Source organism: Alexandromys fortis, unplaced genomic scaffold (genome assembly GCF_014885135.2).
Source record: "Alexandromys fortis isolate MF-2015 unplaced genomic scaffold, M_Fortis_MF-2015_v1.1 scaffold_37, whole genome shotgun sequence".
NCBI classification, from domain to species: domain Eukaryota; kingdom Metazoa; phylum Chordata; class Mammalia; order Rodentia; family Cricetidae; genus Alexandromys; species Alexandromys fortis.
In genome coordinates, this window is record NW_026067914.1 from 4,898,355 (window position 1) to 4,924,600 (window position 26,246).

The 26,246-nt window shown below is 39.2% G+C and overlaps 1 protein-coding gene across 2 annotated transcripts; it reads right to left on the reverse strand.

Moving 5' to 3' along the window:
* Window positions 1-1,600: 1,600 nt before the first annotated feature.
* On the reverse strand, window positions 1,601-25,726 carry Il7r (interleukin 7 receptor). 2 transcript variants are annotated; one of them, XM_050139094.1, is made up of 8 exons: window positions 25,446-25,726; window positions 20,675-20,813; window positions 11,783-11,940; window positions 8,084-8,241; window positions 6,567-6,735; window positions 5,256-5,349; window positions 3,966-4,041; window positions 1,601-3,597 (listed from the first exon to the last, which is right to left on the reverse strand). In XM_050139094.1, the coding sequence occupies exons 1-8, from the start codon at window positions 25,525-25,527 to the stop codon at window positions 3,088-3,090; spliced, it is 1,386 nt and encodes a 461-aa protein (XP_049995051.1). In that variant the 5' UTR covers window positions 25,528-25,726; the 3' UTR covers window positions 1,601-3,087. The 2 variants fall into 2 exon arrangements, with proteins under 2 accessions (XP_049995051.1, XP_049995052.1); XM_050139095.1 differs by lacking the exon at window positions 25,446-25,726 and adding an exon at window positions 25,246-25,403.
* Between the last annotated feature and the right edge of the window lie 520 nt (window positions 25,727-26,246).

Consider the following 26,246-nt stretch of genomic DNA (forward strand, 5'->3'; position numbering starts at 1 on the left):
GTATTTTACTGAGAGCCTTCATCAGAACCCTACCATGCTGACACACTTCCCAGTTTCTAAAATTGTAAGAAATCAGTTTGTACTGTTTTTAAGTTACCCAAACCATCGTCTTTTGTTCGAGTGGCTTAAATGGACCAAGGTACAAAAGAATATACAGACATGCTTAAATTAAACATTCAAGATTAATATGTTATTTTTATAAAAATGCAATTTCTTTACCTTTCTGAAGTAACTGCTAAGGCATTACTGCTGCCATCGGAGACAGTGATAACTATATCAGTAACTATTCTTGTACAGTCCCCTGAATGTATAAGCTTTTCTCACAACTTTATGGCTCACTATACCTTTTCTTTAGTTGAGAAAAATCCCCATGTGATCTCCAGGCTCAGTTACCTGGCATAGTCCAGAGTCTTGCTTTACCATATGAAATATGACTTTCATTTTGTCCTTGTTTGTATTTTTTTCCATTTAGCCTCTACTTGTTTTGTAATATCTTAAAAATTAATATTTTATACATGTGTGGGTATTTTGTTTGTATGTATGTCTGCATTCCATGCATGCCTGGTGCTCGGGGGGGGGGGGGCAGAGTTGAGTAGAGTGTTGGATCCCTGGAAATGGAGTTACAGAAGTTCTTAGTCACGTATGGGTACTGAGAACTGAACTTGGGTCCTCCGTAAAGGAAGAACAGCCAGTGTTCTTAACTGCTGAGTCATTTCTCCACCCTCTTTACCTGGTTTTGTTGTGCTTTTCTTCTGTCCTAACAGCGGAATCGTCATTGCATGTTGGGGATTCCCCAACTTTGTAGCAAAGCTTGCTTCTTACTGTAAATTTAAACACCAGTTGTTCTCTTATCTGTTGCTCTTGCTCACACAAGCCCCAAACTTGCTGCTGTCAGCCACTATCTCCAGCTCTGTCTTACTCTGGCAGTCTGTGGTGTGAAGTTACTGAGTGTCATTGTTAAGCCATTGTTTACTGGCTATCATTGTATTAAAGTAATTTAGTATGGTTTCTTAACAAATTGCTATTAATTATTGAATTGGCTAAAAATATCTTTCTGGAATCTTAACCCCATTAATGACTTACAAATGCTCTCAGTAACCAGCAAGGCCTGTGTGGAACTTCAGGAACCTATGTATGAGTAGTTGCCACAGTCACAGATGACAGTACAGCCATATAGAGTCCCTTAGCATTTAATGAAACGTGAAATGATAATACACACCATACTTTTTTTATTTAGCAGCTCTACAGGTTACTACTAATAATGCATTCAGAGTCAACTCAGACAACTTTACTGTAGTGGATGCTGGATGTTTCAGAGAACACCAAAGAAAAACTGCTGAGCTCACAAAATATGTCACCTGAGTTGTGTCAATTCCAGCTTCCTTTTTACATATTCTGAAGATTTTTGACAGTTCCAAATCATAGCTACAAAAAAAAAACCGCCCCCCAAAAACACAAGCATGCACATCTGAAATAGCCCATGCTTGGATTTGAAGGCACAAATTCCCATGGATGCCTCAGTTAAGAGAGAAGCAAAGGCTTGTAGAAAATTAATTGACTAATTGGAGATTCCGTGGACCCAGGTGTAGCTGATTGATCAAACTGGATGCCTGTTTCTCATTATTTTTTTTTATCATTTTTATTTCACAATTCTTGGAAGTAGCAGTTGGCATCTCGGTTTTGAATATTATCTCTGACCAAAAGTTTTGATTTTCCAATATGAAATGCAAGAGGGAAACTGGCAGAACCAATCCGTAATGTCACATTACACTCTGTTCCTGAATACATACTTAAGCATTAGCAGCAGTTGCGATGATGTGAATATAATACAGGGATTTAATACATGACCAGACAGACACACCAAATTCAAATGGTCAATGTCAACACTGAAACAGAGGATTTTAGTGCTAAGGAGCTCAATGGTGTCCTTCAGTTACTTCTTATTTTCTTCAGGAGATTGGCCATATATACCAGGGATTCAGAGTTTTGGCTTGCAATCATGAGTTGACATTTTAATTTGAGCAGCTTACCTATCTTCTTTGTGTTTGCATGAGTATAGTCTCAGCTGGAGCACACATTGAAGTGTTCACATTCCCTCTTCCCTGTAGTTTGGGCAGCATCCAAGGGTGTAGAACCTGGGGTAATTTGTCATGGTATCTACACACATAGGAGAGCTATTCCTCTGCTCATGGGTTAAATGTCACACTCTTGCAGACTCTCATCAGCTCCTTCTATGCTCCCATACGGAGGCAGGTGGATGGTAGCAGCAGGAGGATCATGGTCTTGATAACTGATTCTGGAATTTCTTGGCTTCTAACTGATTACTTCTATGGTTGGTTTTAAAAAACAAACAAACAAAATCAAATGAGCTTGGTGTTTTTTTTTTTTCCGACTTCCTTTGACACATGGTCATGGCACTTCATACCCATAAATACATTTTGTCCTGCACTTTCTTCTTCGTAGCCACTTTGATTAAAGTGACCACACATCCACATCTTTCTGAGACAGACCCAGTTTCTGCTTGCTGTTAATTGTCTCTGACTTTCCCTTTCCAGAGTGGCGCAGTTTGGATAATAACTATACAATCACTCACTCAGTGGTGATGTTTGGCACGGAAGACTAGCATAGGTTCATGGCAAGGGATGGCTGAAGTTAGAACACATGCCTCACCTCCTGAAGAAAGGAAAGCTTAGACAAATTACTTAAAATATTTACTATCAACTTTAGCATCTATGGCAAAGAGTTTATCAATTATAATGGATGAATCCACATTGCCATATTATTCTCTCTTCCTGCATTCATTGCATCCTTCTATCTTCCCCTTAATCGTCATTTGAGTTTTGTTCCTAATTTTTAATTGGGCAACTTGAACTCTTAGTACTTAACCAACAAGGCAGAAACATCTTCTTCCTGTTTTATGCAAATGCTCCTGAGTTAGGAGATCAAAATGACTTCTCAGAATGCTGATGCTGTGCAGCAAGGTCACGATGACTTTATCTTCTGTGAACTATGAGGGACAGGCATGCTAGGCTTTTCATCCCAGTGATCATTCTGTTTGTGATGGAAGGGTCTTCGGTGTCTCATAATTCACTTATTTTGGTAAAAACTAGACATGGTGACATATGCTTCTTCTTGATTCAGCACTGAGGAAGTGGAGATGGGCTGTCTCTGAGAAACTGGCATCAGGATTCCTGACTGGAGAGGAAATGCCTGAGGGAGGGTGCCATTTGTGTTCCCAGGGCTTGTCAGCAAGTCTTGGTACACAGGAGGCCCATTCCTGTCACCATCTCTGTAGTCAGGGGACAGAGAGGAAAGGAAGGGAGGAGTGTTGCATGTACTCGGATTTCTCTCCAGGAGTCTCGGGGGTGACTCTCTTCTGAAAGTTTCTGGTGTGCTGACTGAAATCTCCGACAGCCGGTTTGGGCTGTGCACAGCTGCGCCATGACCCTGCTTCTCCAGCTCCTCAGGGGGAGATTCAGGCTGTGGAGGACTGCCACTTTGCAGAAAGGTTTCTACTTCATCTCTGGATTGAATGCCATTCACCTCATGAATCTGACAGTCCAGAAAACTTTCAGGATTGAAACTCACATTCAAATTCTGTAGAGAAATCCAGAAGCATTAGTGGCAATGGAAAGAGGAGCTATTAGATATTTGGTTCTGAAAAATAAAAAGACATCTAAGAAACTTTCTCATGCAAATGTACAAGCAATGCTAGAAAATGGCCTGCTTGCTCTTCTGCTGGCTCCACATCTTCCTGAGCTGTGATACTTCAGGTTTGAATTGAACCCTGATTGTGTTCCCACTCCCCGTCCTGTGCATCTCAACTTTGTTCCCCAGTATCTTACAAAAAGCTTCACCTATGCAATACATAAAAGACCAAAAGTTGAGTTTCAGTTTTCCCTTGTCTTGAACATTCTTAGACGAAGATATCTTCAGTATGGTGTTTCTCCAGCAGAAGCACTTACCTTTTTTGGTTTCTTACATAGTTGTTCCAGAGTTTTCTTATGATCAGGGAGACTGGGCCATACAATAGGTTTAATCCTAAAAGCAGAGAATATTCATAAGTTAAACAAATGGCAGAGGGAGAAGGTGCACAAATACATCATTCTCTTTGTTTGAAGGAGATTGTATGAAAAGTTTTCTGGTACTGCCTCTGCTACTATAAGGTAGCAACTGCGGACAGATGTCTTGTTTTCTGTGGGCAGTATCACCCACTTGATTATGGTATATTGTGACCATAACACTGTGATTATGGGAGTGAGGTTTGCAAGGAGGTAGTATTAATGTTGTTATGGAGCTAAAACTTGTAACCTAATCTTTTCTATTCAATGTCTATATTATCATCTTATCCATTCTCATTACTGGAAGTAGCTGTTTTGCTTTAATTTTAGTGGGAGTAGGGACTATGCTCTAAGCTGTTCAAGACATAATTTTATGGTAATTATTTTTCCATTTAAGACACCATTTGTCCTAAGAATATGCTGAGGGCACCTTCCTAGAACACTGGGTAATTTCATAGCATATGACTCTACCACAGTAGAATACAAAAATCTTGTGAATTTGTGTGCAGGAAGTCATGACATCAAATATACCCCTCGTTAGAATGGGTAATTCCTCCTCTGTCCTCAGGAGGATGTGGGGAAAATATTTGGAAATTCTTATTTGGGAGGCAAGGGACTATAGAGATGGTTCAATAAATAAGCTGCTTGCAATCCAAGCATGAAGACCCAAGTTCAGATACTCAATGATGACATATGGCATGCAGGAGACAGGCAGCCACTCAGATTTACTGACAAGTTAGTCTGACCAAGTCACTGAGTTCCAGGTTTAGTGTAAAAGCCTGTCTCAAAAAACAAAGTGGAAAATTATTGATTAAAAAAAAAAAATCAGTGTTGGGTGTTGGCTGCCTGTAGGTCAGCACACACATGAACACATAGACAGACAGATAAATAGACAGACAGACACACACACACAGAGGGAGGGAGGGATAAAGGGAGGGAGGGGGGGGAGGGAGGGAGAGAGAGAATATTTGGGGAATAATGTTTGCCTTACACATCTAGTTTATATATTTTTGCTTCTTCTGAAATCAACTACATAAAATTGACTGGGATCTAAGAATGGGATGAAATATATTTACATTGTAATTCTTGAAATGTCATGTTTCCCTTTAAAATTTTCTAGATAAATAAGTGGGACACAAGTCCTCCTTTCTCCGGTTTCACACAATTTCCCTCTTGATTATCAATGAAAATCACCTCTTTTTCCATAGCACACAGGCTAAGATGACCAACAAAACCACAGAGAAAAAACTCAGAATGCTGATACTTGGCAAAACAGGATCCCATCGCCCTGGAATACAAGGAGAGATCATGATTAGCATTCAGTAAGCAAATAATGTGGGGATAGATATGGTAGGTGCTTAGGATGGTTGGAATTTACTTAGTTACACAGTCTTATCGTTTCTTGAATGTTGGGAGCAGTGAGATCCCAGATCCTGAATTTCTTGTAAACAACTTGTTTTCCCCGGATCTGAGTGCCTACAGCTGCTCTGAGCACGAGACCTTCAGGAGTTCCTGATGGCAGGAGAGTGGCTTCTGGTGGGTTTGGCTGGGGCGTGGCTATTTCTATATAATCTGCCCCTGAACACAATACAGAGAGTATTCCTGGGGCTTTGGTATCAGTGTTAAAAGGTCTGCTTGTCGGTCTGTCTCTGCGTCTGTATTCTCAACCTCCAGCCCCTTGCCTTAAGCTCGCAAACTGGGGTCTAGCACATAGAGCGCAGACCCGGGACGTGGTGCGCAGCACTTGAAAATAGTTCTTTGAGAGACAGAAGAGGGGCTCTGATCTGAGCGACCATGGCAAGAGCATCAGTCACTTGAAATGTAAAGATGACATTTCATGATGGTCTATAAACCTGTATCCGACTGCCAATACCCCAAAAATAAGTTTAAGTAAGAGTTGAAAAGATTCACGTTCACCCTGAAGCTACAGCAAGTTGCAAAATGGTAGTTAGTGTGAAGCTGACAGAGCAGGGATAAACTCCATCCCCCTCAAAGGAGTTCTGTGTGAGGTGCTTTGGGCACTTTCCTGAGACATGTTCTCTGGTTTCTCTGGCAACTGGTATTTCCCATACCCCATGACATCTTCAGTAAACTGGGAAAGGATTTTAGTAGATGGGCATTCTGGCCTGGTAGGTTGTTATTAGCAAAGATATTACCTAGGAGGGGGTCACAGAGAGATCAGAAATGATCCCTTACAAAGACAGAAATGGTGGTGAGTAAGGAGTTCTTACAGATTTCATTAGTAGATTCAGGAGATTCTGAGTCAATGGCATCAAAGCAATTTATGTCCATTATCAGGTACAATGGCCCCAGCTCCCATTGCTCTTATTCCAGACAAGTGGCAAAGAAGGCAGGCAGAACATCCTCCAAAGAAAGTGAAAGAGCCCCCCCCCCCCCACATGTCCTGACCTGTGGGTATTTACATCAACCTCCTGCTCACTCCTTGCTATACTTTGGTATATGAAGCCTTGTGGAGGGGACAGAGATTCTACAGCTGTTGCTTACCTGGACTCCCAGGCTCTGGCGTTTTGAAGGTTGAACTTGGACTCCAGTCACTCCAGAAGCCTTTGAAGTATCTGGTATTGGGGATCGATCGGACTTTGATTTCATACACGGTTTTAGGTCGTAGCTTTCGCTCTAGGATTGTTGTTCTTGTGTTCAATAAATTGACATGCTGGGGTGAAAAACAACGGACATTGCTGGATATCAAAAGACATGTTGCCTAGATCTCTCGACTCACTTTAATACAAACTCTTTCAGTTGTGTTGCCGCTCCCTTGAAGTTCTTTCATATTTCTTAAGTAAAGGAGTTCAACTATGCAAAAGATTTGGCAGCAGAATGAGGGACAGACTCAACATGATGCCAAGAGAGGTCAAACACTGGCTGGTTGGGTCATTAGCTGAACTATCATCTCCTGCTTTGGAGTGTCTGATCACCTCTAGGCTCACAGCTACCTCTCCCATTCCAGTATCTTCTCTTTCTTTCTGTCTCCTTTCAAGGCAAAACAACGGGTAGTGAACAGTAACCATTTGTGTGAACAGACCATCTATTAGCAGTTATATGGTAACTAAACACTAATTTTGATGCGACTTACAATTGTGTTTATGTTTATTGACACAAACAAACCTACAGGAGAGGGTAGACATTTAATTTCATTTTTTTAAAAAGCAGAAAATCAGCTGATTGTCTTGGAACAATTTATTCATAATCCTTCTTCCTTCTACTAATGTTGCTTTCCCACTGAAACATCAATTCAGATGATTAATGAGAGAAGGTAGGATGAAGATCACCCAGTTTATGTATGTGTGTGGAGTAGGTAGAGAGAGGCAGCAGATGGCAAGGACAGGAATGCACATTTGTAAGTGGCATTGAGAGTAATGATGATGACTAGGGCATCGGGCATAAGGAAGCATTCTTTATTCTTGAGAAAGAGAAGCCATCTCTTGAAAAAAAAATCTATGTGACATAGGGAGGACAGGAGTTAAACTGGTAGGGTTAAACAAAACCCAACTACCAATATTCTCTGGATCTCTCCCAGCTCATCTCCTAAATGGATGCTAAGAGCAACAAGATCATCTTAACCTCAACAGACTATGAAGAAGCCGCCTTAACATCCAGAAAATGAAGAGCAAATAACAAACTGTTCCTTCTGCTGCAGGATCTTTAGACATTAAAATAAAAACAAGAGACAGACAAGAATTCTGCTCCTTTTTTTTTGTCTGACCTCCTGCTGTCCCCAAAAAATCCCAGGTGGGAGGGGAAGCTTTGCTGATTCTTGGTTACACTACAGAGAGTCACAATTTTTTCCTGATTACCTAATGGACTGTTTGTCTGAGCTTGTGTTATCATCTAAATTCTAACCATAAAGATACAGTTGAGCCAGTTAGATAATGAAGAGCCAAGAAAAGTGCAGGAGTTATGGGGTCTTAAATGAGTATGATCCCAGGAGCCTCTCCAAGTAAAGAAGAAGTTCTGAAGACAAAACATGATGATGTTTATTTTATAAACATGATATATGTTACCGTCCAGTTATTTTCACCCTTTTCTGGGCGGTAGGCCATGTCATGCATTAACTGTTTTACATACTTCTTGTTTGAGTGAGATGTATTAAAGGTCACCAAAAAGTCGCTTGCTTCTTTTCGATAAACTACTTCTAGGCCAAAAGGGGCTTCAGGTTTAACTGGAAAGAAAAAGAAGGGAAAGTTGTGAGTTGAAAACATCCTAAGTACATTTAAGCATTTTCTTATATTTTTTTCACATTAAAATGTATTTATATCATTTCTCTTTAACCTGTCCTCTCTCTAAACTCTTTCATTTGCCCCCTTGCTTTAGATCAAGGAGGTTTCATTTAATTCATGACTTCTTTTTTATTAATAGTTGATAACTATACTTTTAGAAGTCTTTCTGCTCTAAAGCCCGCCCTTAGAGCTTTCTGTGTTAGGATCTGATAGTTCACAAAGCCAAATCTCTTTTTCCTTGATTCACATCCAGACAGCGTTGCCAGCCTTCCTGTGGCTGGTGTGGCCTTCTGAGTGTTGTGAATACTTGGAACTGTACCAGTTCTAGTCTTGGCAACCAAATCCTCCCTTGTGTAACTCCCATCTTGGTCCATTATTATATACCAGGTCTTTTGGTAAAGATGATTGTGTCACACCGTAGGCAGCAGTGGTATGTGTGAGAAACAAACTTAGAGTGTCAGACCACATGTTCATGAATTGTTTGTTTTGGTGGGCGGTGATGATCTTATACACACACACACACACACACACACACACACACTTGCCATCATAATACTAGATGCTACTAATGAGCTCAAAATTAAGAGAATTGCAAGGTTACATCTGAGGCCTCTGGACCTGATTGCAGATGCCCCTGGCTTTGGCTAACAAATTCTAGAATGACCTCCAGACTTTCTCCTTGGTCAGTTTTAGTCAAATTAGCCTATTGTTCCATAATTCTGTGCCTATTGTTTGCCTGCCTCCTAGAGTTGTTGCTCAGAAACAATATGCCAGTATAAGATACACGCCTCAAAGGAGAAAGCTCTAAGCAGCACAGACCTAAAGTGCTGAATTTCTAGTAAAACATCTGGATCATGTCGGATATTCTCCTTTGACCTGAAACAATTTTATTTTATTTTATCAGTATACCTAAAACAAAGTAGGAAGGCAGGAAGCTGCATCTCTAGCCTTAGAGGCTAGGAGGATGTCTTACTTGAGGTTTCTGTTGCTGTGAAGAGACACCATGACCACAGCAACACTTATAGAAGAAAACAATTCATTGAGTGGGCAGCTTACAGTTTAGAGGTTCAGTCTATTATTAACATGGTGCGGAGCACTGTGGCATACAGGCCAACATGGTTCTGGCTATATCTTGATCAGAAGGCATCAGGAAATGGTCTGTCTCATTGGGAGTAGCTTGAGCGTAAGAGACCTCAGAGCCTACCCCCACAGTGACTCACTTCCTCCAACAAGACCATACCTTCTCCAACAAAGTTACACCTTATAATAGTGCCACTCCCCTTGGGGTCCATTTTCTTTTAAACCACTGCAGGGGACTTGATGAAAGGGAAGAGAGGGAGAAAGTTGTAGGTGTCCAGGATTCTGGTTCTAGGATTCAATCAGGAGGATTTACTTTAAATTTGTGCAAATGATAATTCTGTGACTGAGATGCCTCCCGAGGAGCCAGGAGAAAATAACCCTATGAAAAAACTACCCCATCACTTTTCATCCCACTTGCTCGGGGGGTGCAAGTACTTTCCAGTGCCATGGCAAAGATCCACACCACCCCTTTCACACAGACTTGTCCTACCAGCAGTATAAAACCTTGGCTCCCCTCACTGTTGCTCACATAAAAAAGTTAGTCTTGTGGTCGCTGTTGGGAGATGCAATGTGGTCCTTGATGAGTACTAGGCATTTGAGAACTGGGACCATGGATGGGCAGGTATCTCTAGATCCTGTGGGTGTGGTCTGAGTGCTCCAAAAGACTGCAGAGGCTTGTGTGCTTAGGTTGACACATTCAAGGATGACAATAGATATTCGATATTCAATTAATGTTGTAGCACTTTCTCAGAGGGTCAAGAATGGTTACCTGTTCTGTCCATTCTCCAAGAGACATACCTTTGAAGTATAAATGATGAAACTTTAAATAGGACACCTTTGTGCACCGATTTATAGGAGCCTCACGTCTAAATGAATAAAGACCAGCTTACTCATGCTCAAAAGTCAAAGATACTGTCCCTGCCTCATCTGTCACTCATGCTGCCCTAGCTCTTGTCAAACATGGTCTTGCATGGTCAAACATGTAAAGGCAGCCATTTGTCCAATATTCCCTTTCTGTGACATCTGCTTTTCCGCTAAGATAATTGTTCAGGCAGGGAACTTCGACTTTGATTCTTCGTCATCCTAGTTAAACACAGCTGAGGTAACTTTCTCACTTTATCTCATGTCTAACAAAAACTGCTCTGTTGTCTTTACTTTTAGAGTAGTGAAAGAAGTTTTGAGAATAGGGGAAAATAGTTCATAGCCTTTAAAACCAGCAAAACTTGTATTTATATATGATCACTCTGTACATTTTCCCATACATATTCACTTGTGAATCTCCAGATACAGAAAAAATACAAATAGCTAACATGTCATGACACTAACTCAAATTATAATTTAACTCAAATTATAGCTTCTTTTACTAGTTATATTTAACAAATATAATTATGTAGTCTCGGTCAAATCAATTTGTATATGTTTCACTCCTTACTTAATCTTTTTGGAAATTTTTTTATGTTATAGTTCATCATGGCTGGGCTATGGTCCTTACTTTTTAAGTTAAATGTCAGTCCAATGGTATTTTAAAACATGACTAAAATTTAAGTCAGTAGATTTTGAATGACACAGATTAGCTTTCATAGAGTAGGCATTGTTAACTCTGTAAAAGGCCTTAAAGATAAAAAGTAGAAATTTTCTCTAGAAACAAGTCTGATTCAAGAATGCAATATATTCTTGTTTCTTGCCATGAGAATTTGGATTCAAGTCTGCAACATCGGCAATCAACCTGAATTTATACCTTCTGGCTTATCATTAAGATTTTGAATTTATCACTGCTTCAATCACAATACCCAGTTTTAAAAATTAATCTGCTTTTCATCTCTCTCTTTCTCTGTCTCTCTCTCTCCCATCTCTCTCTCTCCTTATCTATCTTCTATTATCTATCTATCTATCTATCTATCTATCTATCTATCTATCTACCTATCCATCCATCCATTTATCTCCCACCCATAAGTTCTCCTCCACCTGTGTAACTCCGACAAATACAGAAAATGTATATTTGTTATTTAAATGATTTGTTAATTTTGTTATGCAAATTTAGACTACTATGTGAAATGGAGGAAAAATTGCAAGGCCTTCATGATAAATAAATGCAAAACAGAAAAGCTGCGTGGGAAGATGATAGAAGACTCTGTTCCAGTTACATTCCTCATGCTGATGTGTGTTTCCACCAATCTGTATGTACGTGTCATGTCAAACACCCTCTTTCAATCTTCTCAGCATATTTCTCACAGTAGGAAGTCATGGGTTACATTTTTCATTTATTAGAAAGAAGTTAGAAAAGTTGCTGTTGACTATTACAAAGTGTTTGCATGACCTGCCTATTTTTAACATACTGAAAATTAAGACGTGTCTGCAGCTATCCAAACCATGGCGACAATACTTTAATACGCAGCTTCTTACCTATCATGGCTATGTCCATATTTTTGCAAATTAAGTTCCTTTTTCCAAGCTTCACACATATATCGCTCCCACCAATCAGTAGGAATCCTTTTGTCTTTATGAAATATTTGTCTTGCAGCTTATTAAGAGTTAGGCAATCCATCTGTAAAAGAGCCCCGCTGTAAAAACAAAAAGCCAGAAGTCTTTATTCAGGTAGAAGTATCTGTTATACAATAAAATGACGTATTATACATATTTAGTTGTGTGAATTCATCTTTAGTGTCTACAAATACATAAGTAGGTGAGCTAATACTGCAGAGAAAAATGGGATGAATTAAAATAGGATATGCAAATTATCTGAAATAGTAAAAGCTTGCTTGTGGAAATTGGGAGAAAAAAATCCATGTAGTTTTTGGACTGCTCATTGAGAATCAAATGCCTCATTTAAATAATTAAGGAATTGGTGGCTTTGGGGATAAATAAAAAAAAATTCGTGCTATAGGAAATAATGATGCTATTTGTTCATATAGGATTAAAGGAAATGCTAAACTGGTTGAAAAGTTTATATACATAAAACTGCATATATTTAATAAGTAAACTAAGGGGTTTTCATAGGGGTTTTGTGATTTGTTTTGTTATAGAAGATAGAAAACTCTTTTATATAGCCTTGACTAGCCTAATAGTCATTACAGAGATCAGGCTGACCTCGAACCCACAGAGATCTGCCTGCCTCTACCTCCATAGTGCTGAAGGCATTTACCACCATGCCCAGTGTCATAGGGACTTTGGCTAATGAAACTCAACAACATATGTCAAAAAATAAAAGTAAATTTGGGTGTGGTGGTTCAACATTTAGGAGATTGAAGTAGAGGAGCAGAGGTTGCTTAGATTTGAGTCCAGCCTCATCAAGGGTAACTTCTATGGCACTATGGGTACATAAATTATAAGTTACCAGTATGTGAAATGTCATAGGAGACACCATTATATATTATTCAGATATCAAAACTAGAGGTAATCTAACATTTGTGAGGGTTAATATAATAATTTTGTTGGCGTGAAAGTATTTTTTAAAATTACAAGTTAGTGAAACTGAGCCACATATAAATTGAGTATCTCAATAGAAATCATATTCATATTAACTCATACCTTCACAAATAAAACTATATACCTAATGGTTACAGGCTGCTGAAATCTATCAAATGTCTAAGAAAGAGACAGTGCCTATACCCAAATGATGCACACTCAATTGACAAGGACATTTGATCAACTATGTTCATGGCAGCATTAATTGCAATAGCCAGAACCTGGAAATAACTTAGATGACTCTCAATCAAAGAATGGATAAGGAAAATGTGGTACATTTACAAAATGGAGTACTACTCAGTGATAAAAAACAATGACATCTTGAAATTTGCAGGCAAATGGATGGAACTAGATAAAAACATCCCGAGTGAAGTAACCCAAATACAGAAAGACAAACATGGTACATATTCAATAATAAGTGGATATTAGAAAAGAAGCAAAGGATAACAAGCCTACAGTCCACAGCCTCAGGGAAACTAGGTAAATGGAAAACCCTAAGAGAGACATGCGTAGATATCCCTGAGATGGGGAATTATACAAGATCTCCTTAGTGAACTGGCACCACAGGAGGAGGGTGGTAGAGGAGTGGGGAGGAGAGAAGGAGAGCGGGAAGGAGAACATGAGGTATAGGGAAGGTTGAGTTGGGTGAAGGACAGAGAGGGAGAACAAGGAAAGAGATACTTTGAGTGAGGGAGCCATTATGGTGTTAGTGAGAAACCAGGCACTAGGGAAATTCTCAGGAATCCACAAGAATGACCCTAGCTAGGAGTCTAAGCAATAGCAGACAGGGTACCTTAACTGCCCTTCCCCTCTAATCAGATTGATGACTCCTTAATTGTCATCATAGAACCTTCATCCAGTAACTGATGGAAGTAGATGCAGAGATCCACAGCTAAGCACTGGGTTGATCTCCTAGAATCCAGTCATAGAGAGAGGAACAAAATGTTATGTGCAAAGGGACAGAGACCGTGATGGGGAAACCCACAGAAACAGCTGACCTGAGCATGTGAGAGCTCACTGACTCCAGACTGACAGCCGGGGAACCTGCATAGGACTGAACTAGGCCCTCTGCATGTGGGTGACAGTTGTGTTGCTTGGGCAGTTTGTGAGGCCATTGGCAATGTCCCTAGTGCATGAACTGGCTCTGTCAAGCCCATTTCCTATGGAGAAAAAAAAAATTTGGCCAGCCTAGATACAGGGGAAAAGGTCTTGGTCCTGCCTCCAGTGATATGACAGACTCTGTTGACTCCCCATGGGAGGCCTCACCCTCTCTGAGGAGTGAATGGGGGTGGGGTGGGAGGAAAGAAGGGGGAGGAAGTGGGAGGATAGGAGGGAAAGGGAACTGGGATTAGTATGTAAAATTCTAAAATATTAAAAATAAATAAATAAAAAGGAAAGAGATAATGCCAATGTTACAGAAGTTTTTCCCCCAAATAGAGATGAAAAACACAATTCTTTGAAGCAAGCTTAAACTTGGTCCCCCAACCTAGCAAAATATATTATAGGAAAGAAAACCATCCCTAAAATGTGTGTGGAGGTCTGGGGATGTGGCTCCCTTGGTAGAATGTTTGCCTAGTTTGCTCAAAGAAAGTCCTGTATAAACCCAGTGTATGGAAATATACCTGTAATCCCAACTCTCAAAACAAGGAAGAAGAAATACTAGAAATTCTAGACCATCTTCATCTATTTAGTGGGATTAGAAAAGAATGGAATATATAAGACAGGTCCTTAAAAATGTATGTGCAAAGTTCTTCAAAATCATAATACTACTAGACTACAATAGGTTCAGTAGGTTCAGTATTCAACGATCAATTGGCATAATTCACCAATTAACAGAATAAAACTCTAAAAAGTTATGCATCTTTAATGGAAGCAAAGGTTTTTTTTTTGATAGAATCACACATTTATTCATGATTAAAACCATCCCAACAAACAAGAAGTAAAATAAAGACACTTGTTTAAATCAATAAAATGCTATTACAGAAAGTTAACATAAAAGACAGTGGTAAAAGACCAGGACCAGGGAAACAGTTCTCCTTGCATTCGCCTACACAGAGGTGCACGGGATGGATGTTCTCCTCAGTTCACAAGAGAAGGGAAGCAAATACAAGTGTGTGCAGATTTGAAAAGAAGAAACCACGTTTATTTGGCAGAGAAAAACTATCTGTTCACATGGGCATTTTTAAAGATTCCTGACATGATTATAGGAACTAGCTTAATTCATCAAGGCCATCAGAAAATGCCCAGCTGTATTTTTATGGGTAACATCAAAAAATTAGAAAATGAAGTTTAAAAATGATGGTTCCTTTGTGATGGTGGCAGGAGGATAAAAGACAGAAATAAAATTTATAAAAAGATATTCAATGCCTTTGTACTGGAAATTGCAAAGCGTATAAGGGAGATATTTGAATAAATCTAAATAAAAGGGAGCTATGTTCACGTGCAAGCAAATTAACTACTGATACATTAGATTTTCCCCAGTTTTATATACTGTTAATCAAAATCTTAGCAACACTTTAAATTATAGACTAATGAAACAACACTGAAAAAAGTGTATGACTCTTATGTGTAGGACTCAGTAAACCTTATTAGAATTAGGATCCCTAATCTTATGCAATTTTATACTTTTTAAATCTAAATCTACTCTTTGAAATATAAACATAAAAATGTGAGACACAAATACATTAAAAAAGAAAAAAAAAAGAGCACACTCATGTCATTCACCAAAGAAATCACCAAACCTTCTTAGTTTCCAGGACTTATACCCCTTTTCACACACACACACACACACACACACACACACACACACACACACACACACACACCACAGAGAGAGAGAGAAACAGAAAGAAGTACAGAGAGAGAAAATGCACACACACACAATCTCTTGTTTCTCTCTCACACACACAGACACACATAGAGACACACATTGAGACAGAGAGACATACAGAGAGACAGATAGACTCAGTCTCTTTCACACACGCATATACACAGACACACAAACACACACACGCTCACACTAACACACTCACGTGTATCTGGTTTGCGTAATCAACTTCTACATTCTGCCAAGACCTCTACTTCCATCTGAGCCCAGGTTTCACTCTTTAGAATGACTAAGCTGACCCTGAAGAGTGAAGAGCTTGACCAAGAAACAATCTCATGAGGACACTTCTCAAAAAGAAGGAAACCAAACTTGAGGCATGTGAAAGGAGAAGGAGCTAGTAATCTTTCTTTTATTCTGCATAATTTATTTTTATGGTGAGAATATATAATTCCAGAAAAACAAAAATTCTTTGTTTTCCTCATTACTCGCTTGCTTTCTGCTTTGTTGACAGTGCATTGTGTGTGTGTGTGTGTGTGTGTGTGTGTGGGGAAACTGCACTTAGCAAAATGTGCTAATCTTCAATTGATTTTTTTGAAATGTGTATGATATACAGCCATCAGTCAAGTTCTAGGTATAGGGTATTTCTTTTGCATTGAAAGGTTGCACAGCTTATGTGTGGTAGTTAATCCCAAGCCTAAGGGGAAACCAGAGCTCTCACTTCAAGTTTTCTTTTTATTAGATTAAAAAAAATACCAATCCAAATTTCCACTCTCTCCCCTCCTCCCACCTCACCCCCCTCTAATCCTAAGTGGCCCCTCAGTCTGCCCCAGCCATAAAACTGTCACCCACATTCAGAGGGACAAGTTTGGTCCTATGCTTGTTCCTGTTTGGCCAGCTGGTAGTAGTTCTCACCAATGCAACATTACTAATGTTTCATACTTGATTTCTTTAGCTCAGGCACATGCTGAGGAGTTTTATTCTAGATGATGCTTATCTTATGCCTCATCTTTATAGTTACCGAGTAACAAGTCACTGTATGAATATGATACAAAATGTCAACCTTTATAAGACCGTTCCTGGCCTCTGTAGAGAAAAAGGAAGGCATCTGCATGGCTTTGGCAAAGCTAGACATGGGGTCAAAACCAGATGTAATTATTAAAACTAGAGATGGGTAAAGAAGTTAGGTTTATTTCTTGACATGTATTTATTATTTACAAAACGTTCTTTAAAATTCCCCCTGCCAAAATTACAGTTTTTGTGAACTATCTGTAAGGATAAGGAATTGTCCAGCCCCCACCTCCTGCTGCCAACCTCAGAATCTCTAGGTACCGACTTGTGTGTTCGAATGCAATGTCCTTACAGAGATTTATCACTCAGAAAGGAGTAAGAATTGAAAAGCAACAAGGTAAACTAGGCACAAGGGAGCAAATGTGAAGTGAGAGAGACTTCTAATTGATGCACTGCTGTGATTTGCTGAATTAGAATAGAACTGAAAGCTTTGGGGGAAATACCAACTTCTGAGCTGGAGTTACACATGCAAACATAGAGAAAACAGAAGTCAATGGATTTTTATCCCAAAACTTAAAGTATCTTTATAAGTAACATATGAGTGAAATATTCAGTTATGGGGTCCTGAACCTGTAGCAACTTTCTGGTATTTTAGAAATTTTAACTGGATCACAAATAGTATCAGTCTACTCCCATTTCCCAGACAACGAAATTAGCAAGTGATAAGTAATAAGAGATCCAATGTTTTTGTTTATGAACCTGGGCCCCTTGTGGGCGGCTCCGATATCTAAGAACTGGCCCTATGGAGAGGAAGCCATGCTAGGAGACAAAAATAAACAAAGCAGATTACTATGAGCAGCTTTGGTTTGTGCTATTGACCTCCCTTAAAAAACTGGAGAAATCTATCACCAACAGTGGTAGAAATCTTGGTTCACTTGCAAAAATGTATTTGGTTTCTAACTGTGCACTGTGTGACTTAGGGATCATTTTAGACTCTACTATTCAACACAATAGCCTCTCTTCCACATGCGTTTGTAAAACACATGAAATGTGATTGGTCTCAATTGCAATGTGGTCTAAATGTAAAATGTACACTACATTTTGATAATTTTCTATAAAACGAGCATAAGATGTCTCAGCATGCTATTGATTATACATTGAATTAATAATTTTTTAACATATCAAATGAAGTTAAACACGTTATAGTTAATCTCATTTTTTTTTCTGTTTTGAAAGATGAATTGCTAGAAGAGACTGGTGAGATGGCTGAGTGGGTAAAGGTTCTTGTTTGAACCACAGAACCCACGTAGTGTCAAGAAAGAACTAAGATTTTTGCAGGTTGTCTCTGGCCTCCACATGCGCACAGTGGCACCTGTTTATCCTCACACACGCATACACATATATCACAACCACAACTACTAAATGTAATGAAAAAATATGGAAATATTTTTTAAACATTGCTTCAAGAAAAGTCAAAACTACTTATGTGCCCATAGATTTATAGACTGTACTATACTTGTTCAGGGCAGAACTATATCTGGGTATCTAGGGTAAGAGAAAGATCACAGTTACTATCCAAATAGTACATACATGAGTCATGATTTTGATCTTGTATGAGATGCCTTGGGGCATGAGTGCTAAGCCACATTCACAAATCGGGTTATGAGAGTAGAGAGTGACTGCTAAGGATCATTTAACCTAAATCTTAATTCCATTTCCTTCTTCTTACACATCTAGTCTTGTGTAGTTTAATACGATAGATGAATCTATCTTCTCTGTATAAACAGATGTTCAGACTGAAGGCCAATTATATTTATAGGTTCTACAAAAGCTAGTTCCCTTTCCAAAAAGAAATACATAAATTCTGAACTCTTTAGCTACCATCTTCTCAACCTAAGAAGGTACATGAATATCCTACTCAAAGTGTAGACACCTGATGGAAATGCTAATTCTCTAGAAGTTACTTGTATCTATTTGAAGTCAGCATTCTGTTTCCCACTAAATAAACCTCAAGACATATGGTACAGGATAGCTGTTCAACAGGAAAACACAAATGGATGCTCTGTCAGATAAACTCAAGACAGTAAAGGACAATTGGTGACAATGGGCAATGTGAAAGAAAGTGGGCAGAAAGGTCATCATGGCTTGCTCAAGCGAATCCACAGTGTTTGCTACAACCCACTGAAAACCTGGTTGGAAGACCTGAAGTCCAACCTCTGTGTTGAGGGGTCTTTTGTCCTATTCAAAAGTGAGAACATTGTTTAGATGAGTTATTTAACTGATTTAGCAAGTTAGAAGACTGATTCTTGACACCCCGTATTTTGTTTTGGTTTGAATGTGGGGTATGTATATATATATACATTTTTGTGGGGGTGCATATGTATGTGGGTGTTTTTATATTTACACACATGTGTAGGGCAGTGGTTAACACTTGGGATCTTTCTCTTTCATTCTCCACTCTATACTTTATCATCCAGATTCTCTCAGTGAACCTGAATTTCATTGACTGGACTAACTTTTTTTTTTTTTTTGAGACAGGGTTTCTCTGTGGTTTTGGAGCCTGTCCTGGAACTAGCTCTTTTAGACCAGGCTGGTCTCGAACTCACAGAGATCCACCTGCCTCTGCCTCCCAAGTGCTGGGATTAAAGGCGTGCACCACCACCACCGACTAACTTGGTTAGCCAATAAGGATCCACCTATCTTCACAGCTCTTCCACCCCCAACACATCCCAGGGGTGGGATTCCAGATATCACACTCAGCTTTTACAAAGGTTCCAGGAATCCTAACTCAGGCCCTCTTGCTTGCATAGCAAGAAATTTACTGGCTGCTCCTTGTCTCCAGATCCTGGATATTTATTTTTCTGCTCTCCATAGAAAGCATGCTATAAACGTGCAATAAGAGAAACAGACTGAGAACATACTGTGGCAGCCAAATCCAAGATCTTGTTCATCCAGCGACTACAGGGAAAAGCTGTGCATAGACTCAAGAAACTGCCATAAGCTCAGGAAAGTCAGAAGCTATAGCTTGTCTGGGTTGTAGGTGGCAAAGGACTGCCATAGTGATCACGGAATTTAAGCCTTTTTTAGTTCTGCAGATCTTGACATACTTTCCTCATCCGGAAACTTACCAAGAAAATGAGGTCATCTGATATGAATTTGGAAATAGCCACAAGTCAGAATTTCATATTAGAGAATTTTTTTTCAAGTCACCAGAGATAATAACCCTTGGCAACAAGTGATGACTAGTGGGCGAGGGAAACGATAAAACTCATTTAGTTTTTATTTTACCAATGTTCAGACCAAAAACTTTGCTTGCACTTTTTTTCCTTTAAGGCTACATAAAACCAAGAATCAACTTGGTCTTATGAACTATTGGTAAATTTCCATTGATTGTATCATCTGAAATTAAATTGTTTGAAAAGAATGGTATATATATATATATATATAATTATCATTTAATGTCCTTCTCCCATGAATAATTAAACATTGGACATTTATTTGAGCTCTTTACACATATTAAATTGTTTAACACTATAACCTTCCTATGAGATCCATTCTCTAAATTTTTAGATGATGCTTTTGAAGAATATATGTTATAAAACTTGCTGCAAATCAAAAAGTTATTAAACATTGGCACCGAGAATGGACTCCAGGCAACTACACTCCATAATGGAACCTGAAGCTATTCCACTGTCCTAAGGGAATGTTCTAGGAGATGTAGTCTCTTAACTACTGTGACCATGGGCAGATGAGTCTCTGAGAACTACAGCACCATTTGTGGTGTTTTTCCTTGGGAACCAGCAAATGAAGTGAGAGTTGCTTCACTTTAATTTTTGGCAATGGACAAAGTATTTTAGGAGGTTTTGAGACTCCAATAATTGTTAGCATTTGATACTTAGGACAGACACTCTGTCCTTCACAAAGTGCCGAAAGGGACACCTATAAAGAGAGACAGGAGATGGATTTCTGAGGACCAGAGAAACCACCACCCTCACCATATCTGCAGTTCCAGGTTGGTGCTGTTGATGTCTGGGTCATCAAAAGCACAAGTCAGAGAATGCTGGCTTCCATCCACTTCCAACTGGCTGTAGCACCAGAAGGAGTATTCATCCCCTTCTGCATCTTCTAAGTCTCCTGGGAAGAACAGAACACAGCTGTTAAGGAGGCAAATGAAGGCATCAGTTAAAAACCTGATAGTCCTTAACAAAATGTCGCTGGCATGGCAGACATGAAGGAGAGCTTATAGTTTATCTAAAGAATCAATTCCAAGGACAAAGGCAGCGACATAGTTTTAGCGCACATGCATGAGTGCGCGTGCACACATGCACAAACACACTCTCACACACACATACACACACACATACCCCAAAACTCCAAAATGCAGGTGCAGAGAACAGAACATTTTAACTGAAAAACTTACCATAGTCAAGGAATAGGTTCCAGGTGCATTTTAAGCTATTTTACCATTGGACTACTATTTTAGAAAATTAGAAAAAGCATGAAAAATCCCTCTTCCCTGTTTATATCAGTATATCTGAATTTCTTTGCTACATTTTGAAACTGTATTTAGAAGGTATCTATTAAGGCTAAATTCTCCACTTCACATGATGTAACATATGTAGGAAAGCCAAAAGCCTGGCAACTAGGAAGGGTGTTAAATGATGGTGACCAAGCACTCTGTGGGAATGTAAAATGTTGAAATTATCTTTTCTCCATCCTGAAGTGTTTACGTATTTCAAAGAAGAGCTCCTGTATTTCATTCATATGCCCCCTAATCCAATGTTAGTTTTCATCACTGGTCTTCATTTGTTCCCTTCCAAGTACTGTTTTCAAATGAAATATATGATAATAACTATTTCAGTTATAGGCACATTATGAGATTTATCACTGCGCCCTAAAAGATCACAACTAAGAATGATATTGATGCCTCCATTGTGTGAATTGAAAGAATCTTGTCTTAAATGACTGACCGTGACAGCTCTGACTATAAATTAGTAAACCCCAAGGATGCCCAAGGATGTGCCTATGTGACTAGACTTTTGTTTTCCTTTCTACTGTATTCTATAGGTACCAGAAAGTAAGAAGTGGAATTTTGTGTCTGTGTAGTCACTTTTGTAAACCGCAACATATTAAAGATATTATTTGATTTCCTAATCTGAGTTGGACAGCCCACGATTAAATAGGTATTTGTGTGTATAGATATAATATCATATTTAAGAGCAGAATAAAGTCAGAAAATCTTTCAGCACATACATTCCAATAAGGACCAGGAAAATCTAGAGCAATCAAAGGTTTATACCACAATGGTGGAATATGTAGAGCCTCTGGCAGCTTCTAGTTGTTTAATCTCACCCAAAGCAAAGATTTTCATGCTTCTCAGGGTTTGATACGCTCTCAGAACATACTAACAATGGGTCCCACCTGAGCGACTTAGCAGCCATATGCAGTTTCAATTGCTTTTTCTTAATTTAAAGAACCCCAAAGGTCTGTAGAAAAGTTAATAAAATTGGCTGCGAACAGACCAACCAGGTAAGTGACTATTCTAAGCAATAAATCTAGACATGGGTGGTGGACGCTGCTCACAGCCACAGGCATTTAACTTTCCTTTTTTCTTTGTCTCTTTTTGAGACAGGGTTCCTCTGTGTAGCTTTGTAACCTGTCCTGGGAATCACTTTGTAGACCAGGCTGGCTTCTAACACACAGGCATCTGCTTGCCTCTGCCTCCTGAGTGCTGGGATTAAGGTCATGCACCTCCACTGCCTAGATGGCATTTAACTTTCTAAGCTTTCCCTGAACCTAGTCATTTCACAACTAGAGCATCAGCAAGTTTCTTTGCACCTTTTCTGTGTATGCTTTCCCCATTGACAGGATTAAGTAACAAAGGAGCAGCCCTATTTTAAGAGTTCATATTTTGAAACACGTTCATTTTTAATTTTCTAGACTTAGCCGTCTGCCTCTCTGAGCTGTCACCTTTCGGAATGGAATGGCTCTGGATGGATTTGTACATCCCCACACTGCAGCTCTCAGCTCTCATACTGCCTTGGACTTTGCTTTTACTTGAGCATCTCACCAACTCTATATAATGGCTATGAATTACTATTTGGATTTAGACATCCCGTGGGTCGCATTTATTACACAGTTTACTCATATTTGACAGGAGCAAGAGAAAGCACACTTCCAGCAGATGTCAGGAACCAGCTAAAGGGAGGACTTCTGCAGACTCCAACCAGCCAGTCTGACAAAATATGTCTCAGGTTATCTCTCACAATATGCAAGTACCTGGTCATGCAAATTTTCCTGGAATCAAAGCATCTATGTTTGAACACACAGTTCATTGACTCTTTAAGAGGTGTTGTTAATGGGGCCCAGTTGCTCTGTAACCAAAAAACATTCCCATAAATGCTAGTAAAATCACATGCTATTGTGGGAGAATAGTCACTTGATGTGAGGTGAAGACCTTTTTACTAAGAAGTCATGTACACAGTGGTTGAGTGATGTCATTTTGGGACAGATGTGCACGTGAATCCTCACTGTTCTAACTTCGTAGCTGTGTCCCCTTTCTGTATACTTGAACTCCCAAAGCTCAGGTTCTGATGCATATGTGCACTTTGTAGGAGTCATTGAATAGATCTATACAAAGGTTTCTCTTAGATCACTGTAAGTCCTCCGTGAGGGTGAAAGCTCTCTTATCAGTCTTTGAGAAATCAGAATGAAAAGATAAGATGTGAATTATAATTATGAAAATAAACTCACAACACTGGGAGTTCTTTTGAAAAAATTATCTATCAACTGCATTTATTTCTGCTGTTTTGACATTACATGGATTGAGTTAATGTCTTAAGCATTCAATAGTCAGTATCCTTAGTAGGCAAGTAAATAGCTAAGCATTTAATAAAAATTCTAACTATAGAATTTTTTTTTTTTTTTGGTTTTGGTTTTTCGAGACAAGGTTTCTCTGTGGCTTTGGAGCCTGTCCTGGAACTAGCTCTTGTAGACCAGGCTGGTCTCGAACTCACAGAGATCCGCCTGCCTCTGCCTCCCGAGTGCTGGGATTAAAGGCGTGCACCATCGCCTGTAACTATAGAAATTTAAAGCATTTGGAATACATTTTATAAGCAAGACAGTGTCATTTAAAAGATTTCTACCCACAGGGTGATTACTTGGTTAATGGTGTTAACTGTTGGGGCCTTTGATGCTTCTTATGTTTGTTTCAATCATCCTCATAGTTATTAGAAAACTAACTTTATCTTTCAACCAACAATAGTAGATTACCTGTGAATTCCTTCAAGCACAAAGCAGAAAGTATTTTGATATGATTATGTGATTGCCCCCATGTTTTTAATAGAATATTTATTTATTTTTTTGAAATTTAAAAGGTTGAAGTAAAAATCCAGTTTTCAACATGGATTTTCACTTCTTTTCCAAATAGTATGGTCAACAGGAAGAAATCGTGGTGAAGTATTGCACCAAACAGCAATAAAGTTCTCATGCTTCCTGCCATGTGTTTGCACACATTTAACATGAGACCGGGGACTCTTCCTCACAAAGTGACTCATGCTCAGTCACACTGAGAAATGTCACTCCTCTGACAATTCTCTTAGAGAGAAAAAGCAAGGGATTTCCATCCTTACATATACTAAGCAAATGGACACAAATGTCAAAGGCGTAGGAAAAGCATGACAAAGGGAACTTAACTGAAAAGAGCCGAGCTGAGTCATGAGAGGCTGACATACCTCAATACTGTCTATAAAGAAATGAAAACCCCCGTATTTTAAGACAAGCTTTCACTCTATAACTTAGGCTGGCCTGAAACTCATGATCTTCCTGTCTCAGACTCCAGTGCTCTGGAGTTACAGGTATGTGCAAACAGGTACACTCAATTAACACATGCACATATAGGCCAGGCATGGTGGTACATGCCTTTAATCCCAGCACTCAGGAGGCAAAGACTCCGTGTGTGTGTGTGTGTGTGTGTGTGTGTGTGTGTGTGTGTGTGTGAAAGCAACTTAATTTGTAGAAACAAATGGGAGGTTCAACTTCACTGTGGCTCCTGTAACTTTTAGACACTTTTGAGCACAGTCTTGTAATTAGAATGCATAGTTTTGAGGAGTCGGATCTAAGGGTTTTATGCATTGCAAGAGAACTGCAATGGCCATATGATGGGTTTGCTGAATACAAAAGCAATCCCGTGTATTTCAAATAAGACTTTACTCAGCACTCTACTGAATTATACATTAGCAATCTAACACAAATCTGTCAAAACTAAAGTTATATAGAAGAAATACATTATCAAGTAATTCCCATGTTCTAGGCACCAGAAATAAAGTTCTGGTTAATGCACAAACCTATTGCTTCTGATCATTCATTTATTGTGAATATTTATGATTTTAGAACTCCATAAGCAGTTCAGCAAAACAAAGATAGCTTGATTTTTTTTTTCTGGCAGGTACAATTCTGGAAGAGATTCTCCAACAAGCACAATCAGAAAATTGATATGAGGCTTCTTTTCTGAGATCACCAGCCTCTATCCACATTTATGAGCCAGAGTTTGAGTGAAATACATTACCTCTCAACAGTCTTGTGAGTTACAAGCCATCTGCAGTATTGTCCTAAGGTCCTTTGTCCTGGTGATTACTACATGCAACATAACCAAATGCATGTTAAGTTCTTGCTGTCCCGCTCCAGCCTGTTTAGAACTGAGGAACCTGTCCAAATATGCTAAAGACGATCTGAAATCCTTTAAGAAAGAAGTTAGAAATGACTCACCGTTCTGTGCATTGCCACTTTCTCCCAAAACAGCTTGAAATAAACAGAAAACTGTCGCGAAAGTTTTACCCAGAACCATCATTCTGGGAGAGAGAAGAGAGAAGAAGCACGCTTGTGTGTGCAAATGAATGAGAGAGGGGGAGACTCAACCAGCTCTGTGCCTACTTAACCACAGACGAGGAACTATGAACACATTACAGAAGGCAAGTGCCAGAAACAGGAAGTCTGAGCAAAAGGATTGCTGCTTTAAGCAGAGGTAGAGAAAACAGAGAGGTAGAATGTGATATTTTTTTCTGCATCAGTATTTGTCAGGACACACAGAGATGTGAGCCTGTTCCACCTTGTCTGAAGGTCAGAGAGTTTGAGCTTATTTTTGCTCTTTCAAAGTTGTTGACAACAAATGTGGCTACGAAATAACATATCCTGACTCAGGGTGTGGCTACTTGGTATTTTGGACACTCAGATGGCCCATAGAGGTGGATCCACTCCACCCTGAAACAAAGGTCTAGGAATTCAAGCATACTCCTATGCTCCTTCATTTGAATTAGGAGGTTTGACATAGGGAATGGCTGCCTACAGAATATTTTGTCTAGGGTGTGTTCCCTGCATATTCCTGCCTAGAACATCAAATATTTTACTCAGGAAATAATGACTTGATGTCTCAAGTATTGAAGCAAGTAACTCTTCTGGTTGTCCTTTGTGTCATGCTAACATAGTCTTTGCCTCCCATTTTGTAGTGGAGTATAAAAGCATATGGAAAATAAATGTGAGTGAACTCAGTATTCAGTATCCACTGAGTTG

Bases quoted from the DNA above. Each gene is read 5' to 3' on its own strand.
- Il7r (XM_050139094.1), bottom strand. From the start codon at position 25,527: ATGATGGTTCTGGGTAAAACTTTCGCGACAGTTTTCTGTTTATTTCAA. The intron at 4,042-5,255 runs GTGATTTTCATT...CTCTGCTTTTAG, and splicing joins TGTGTGCTATGGAAAAAGAG to GATTAAACCTATTGTATGGC. The intron at 3,598-3,965 runs GTAAGTGCTTCT...ATTTCTCTACAG, and splicing joins TATGTAAGAAACCAAAAAAG to AATTTGAATGTGAGTTTCAA.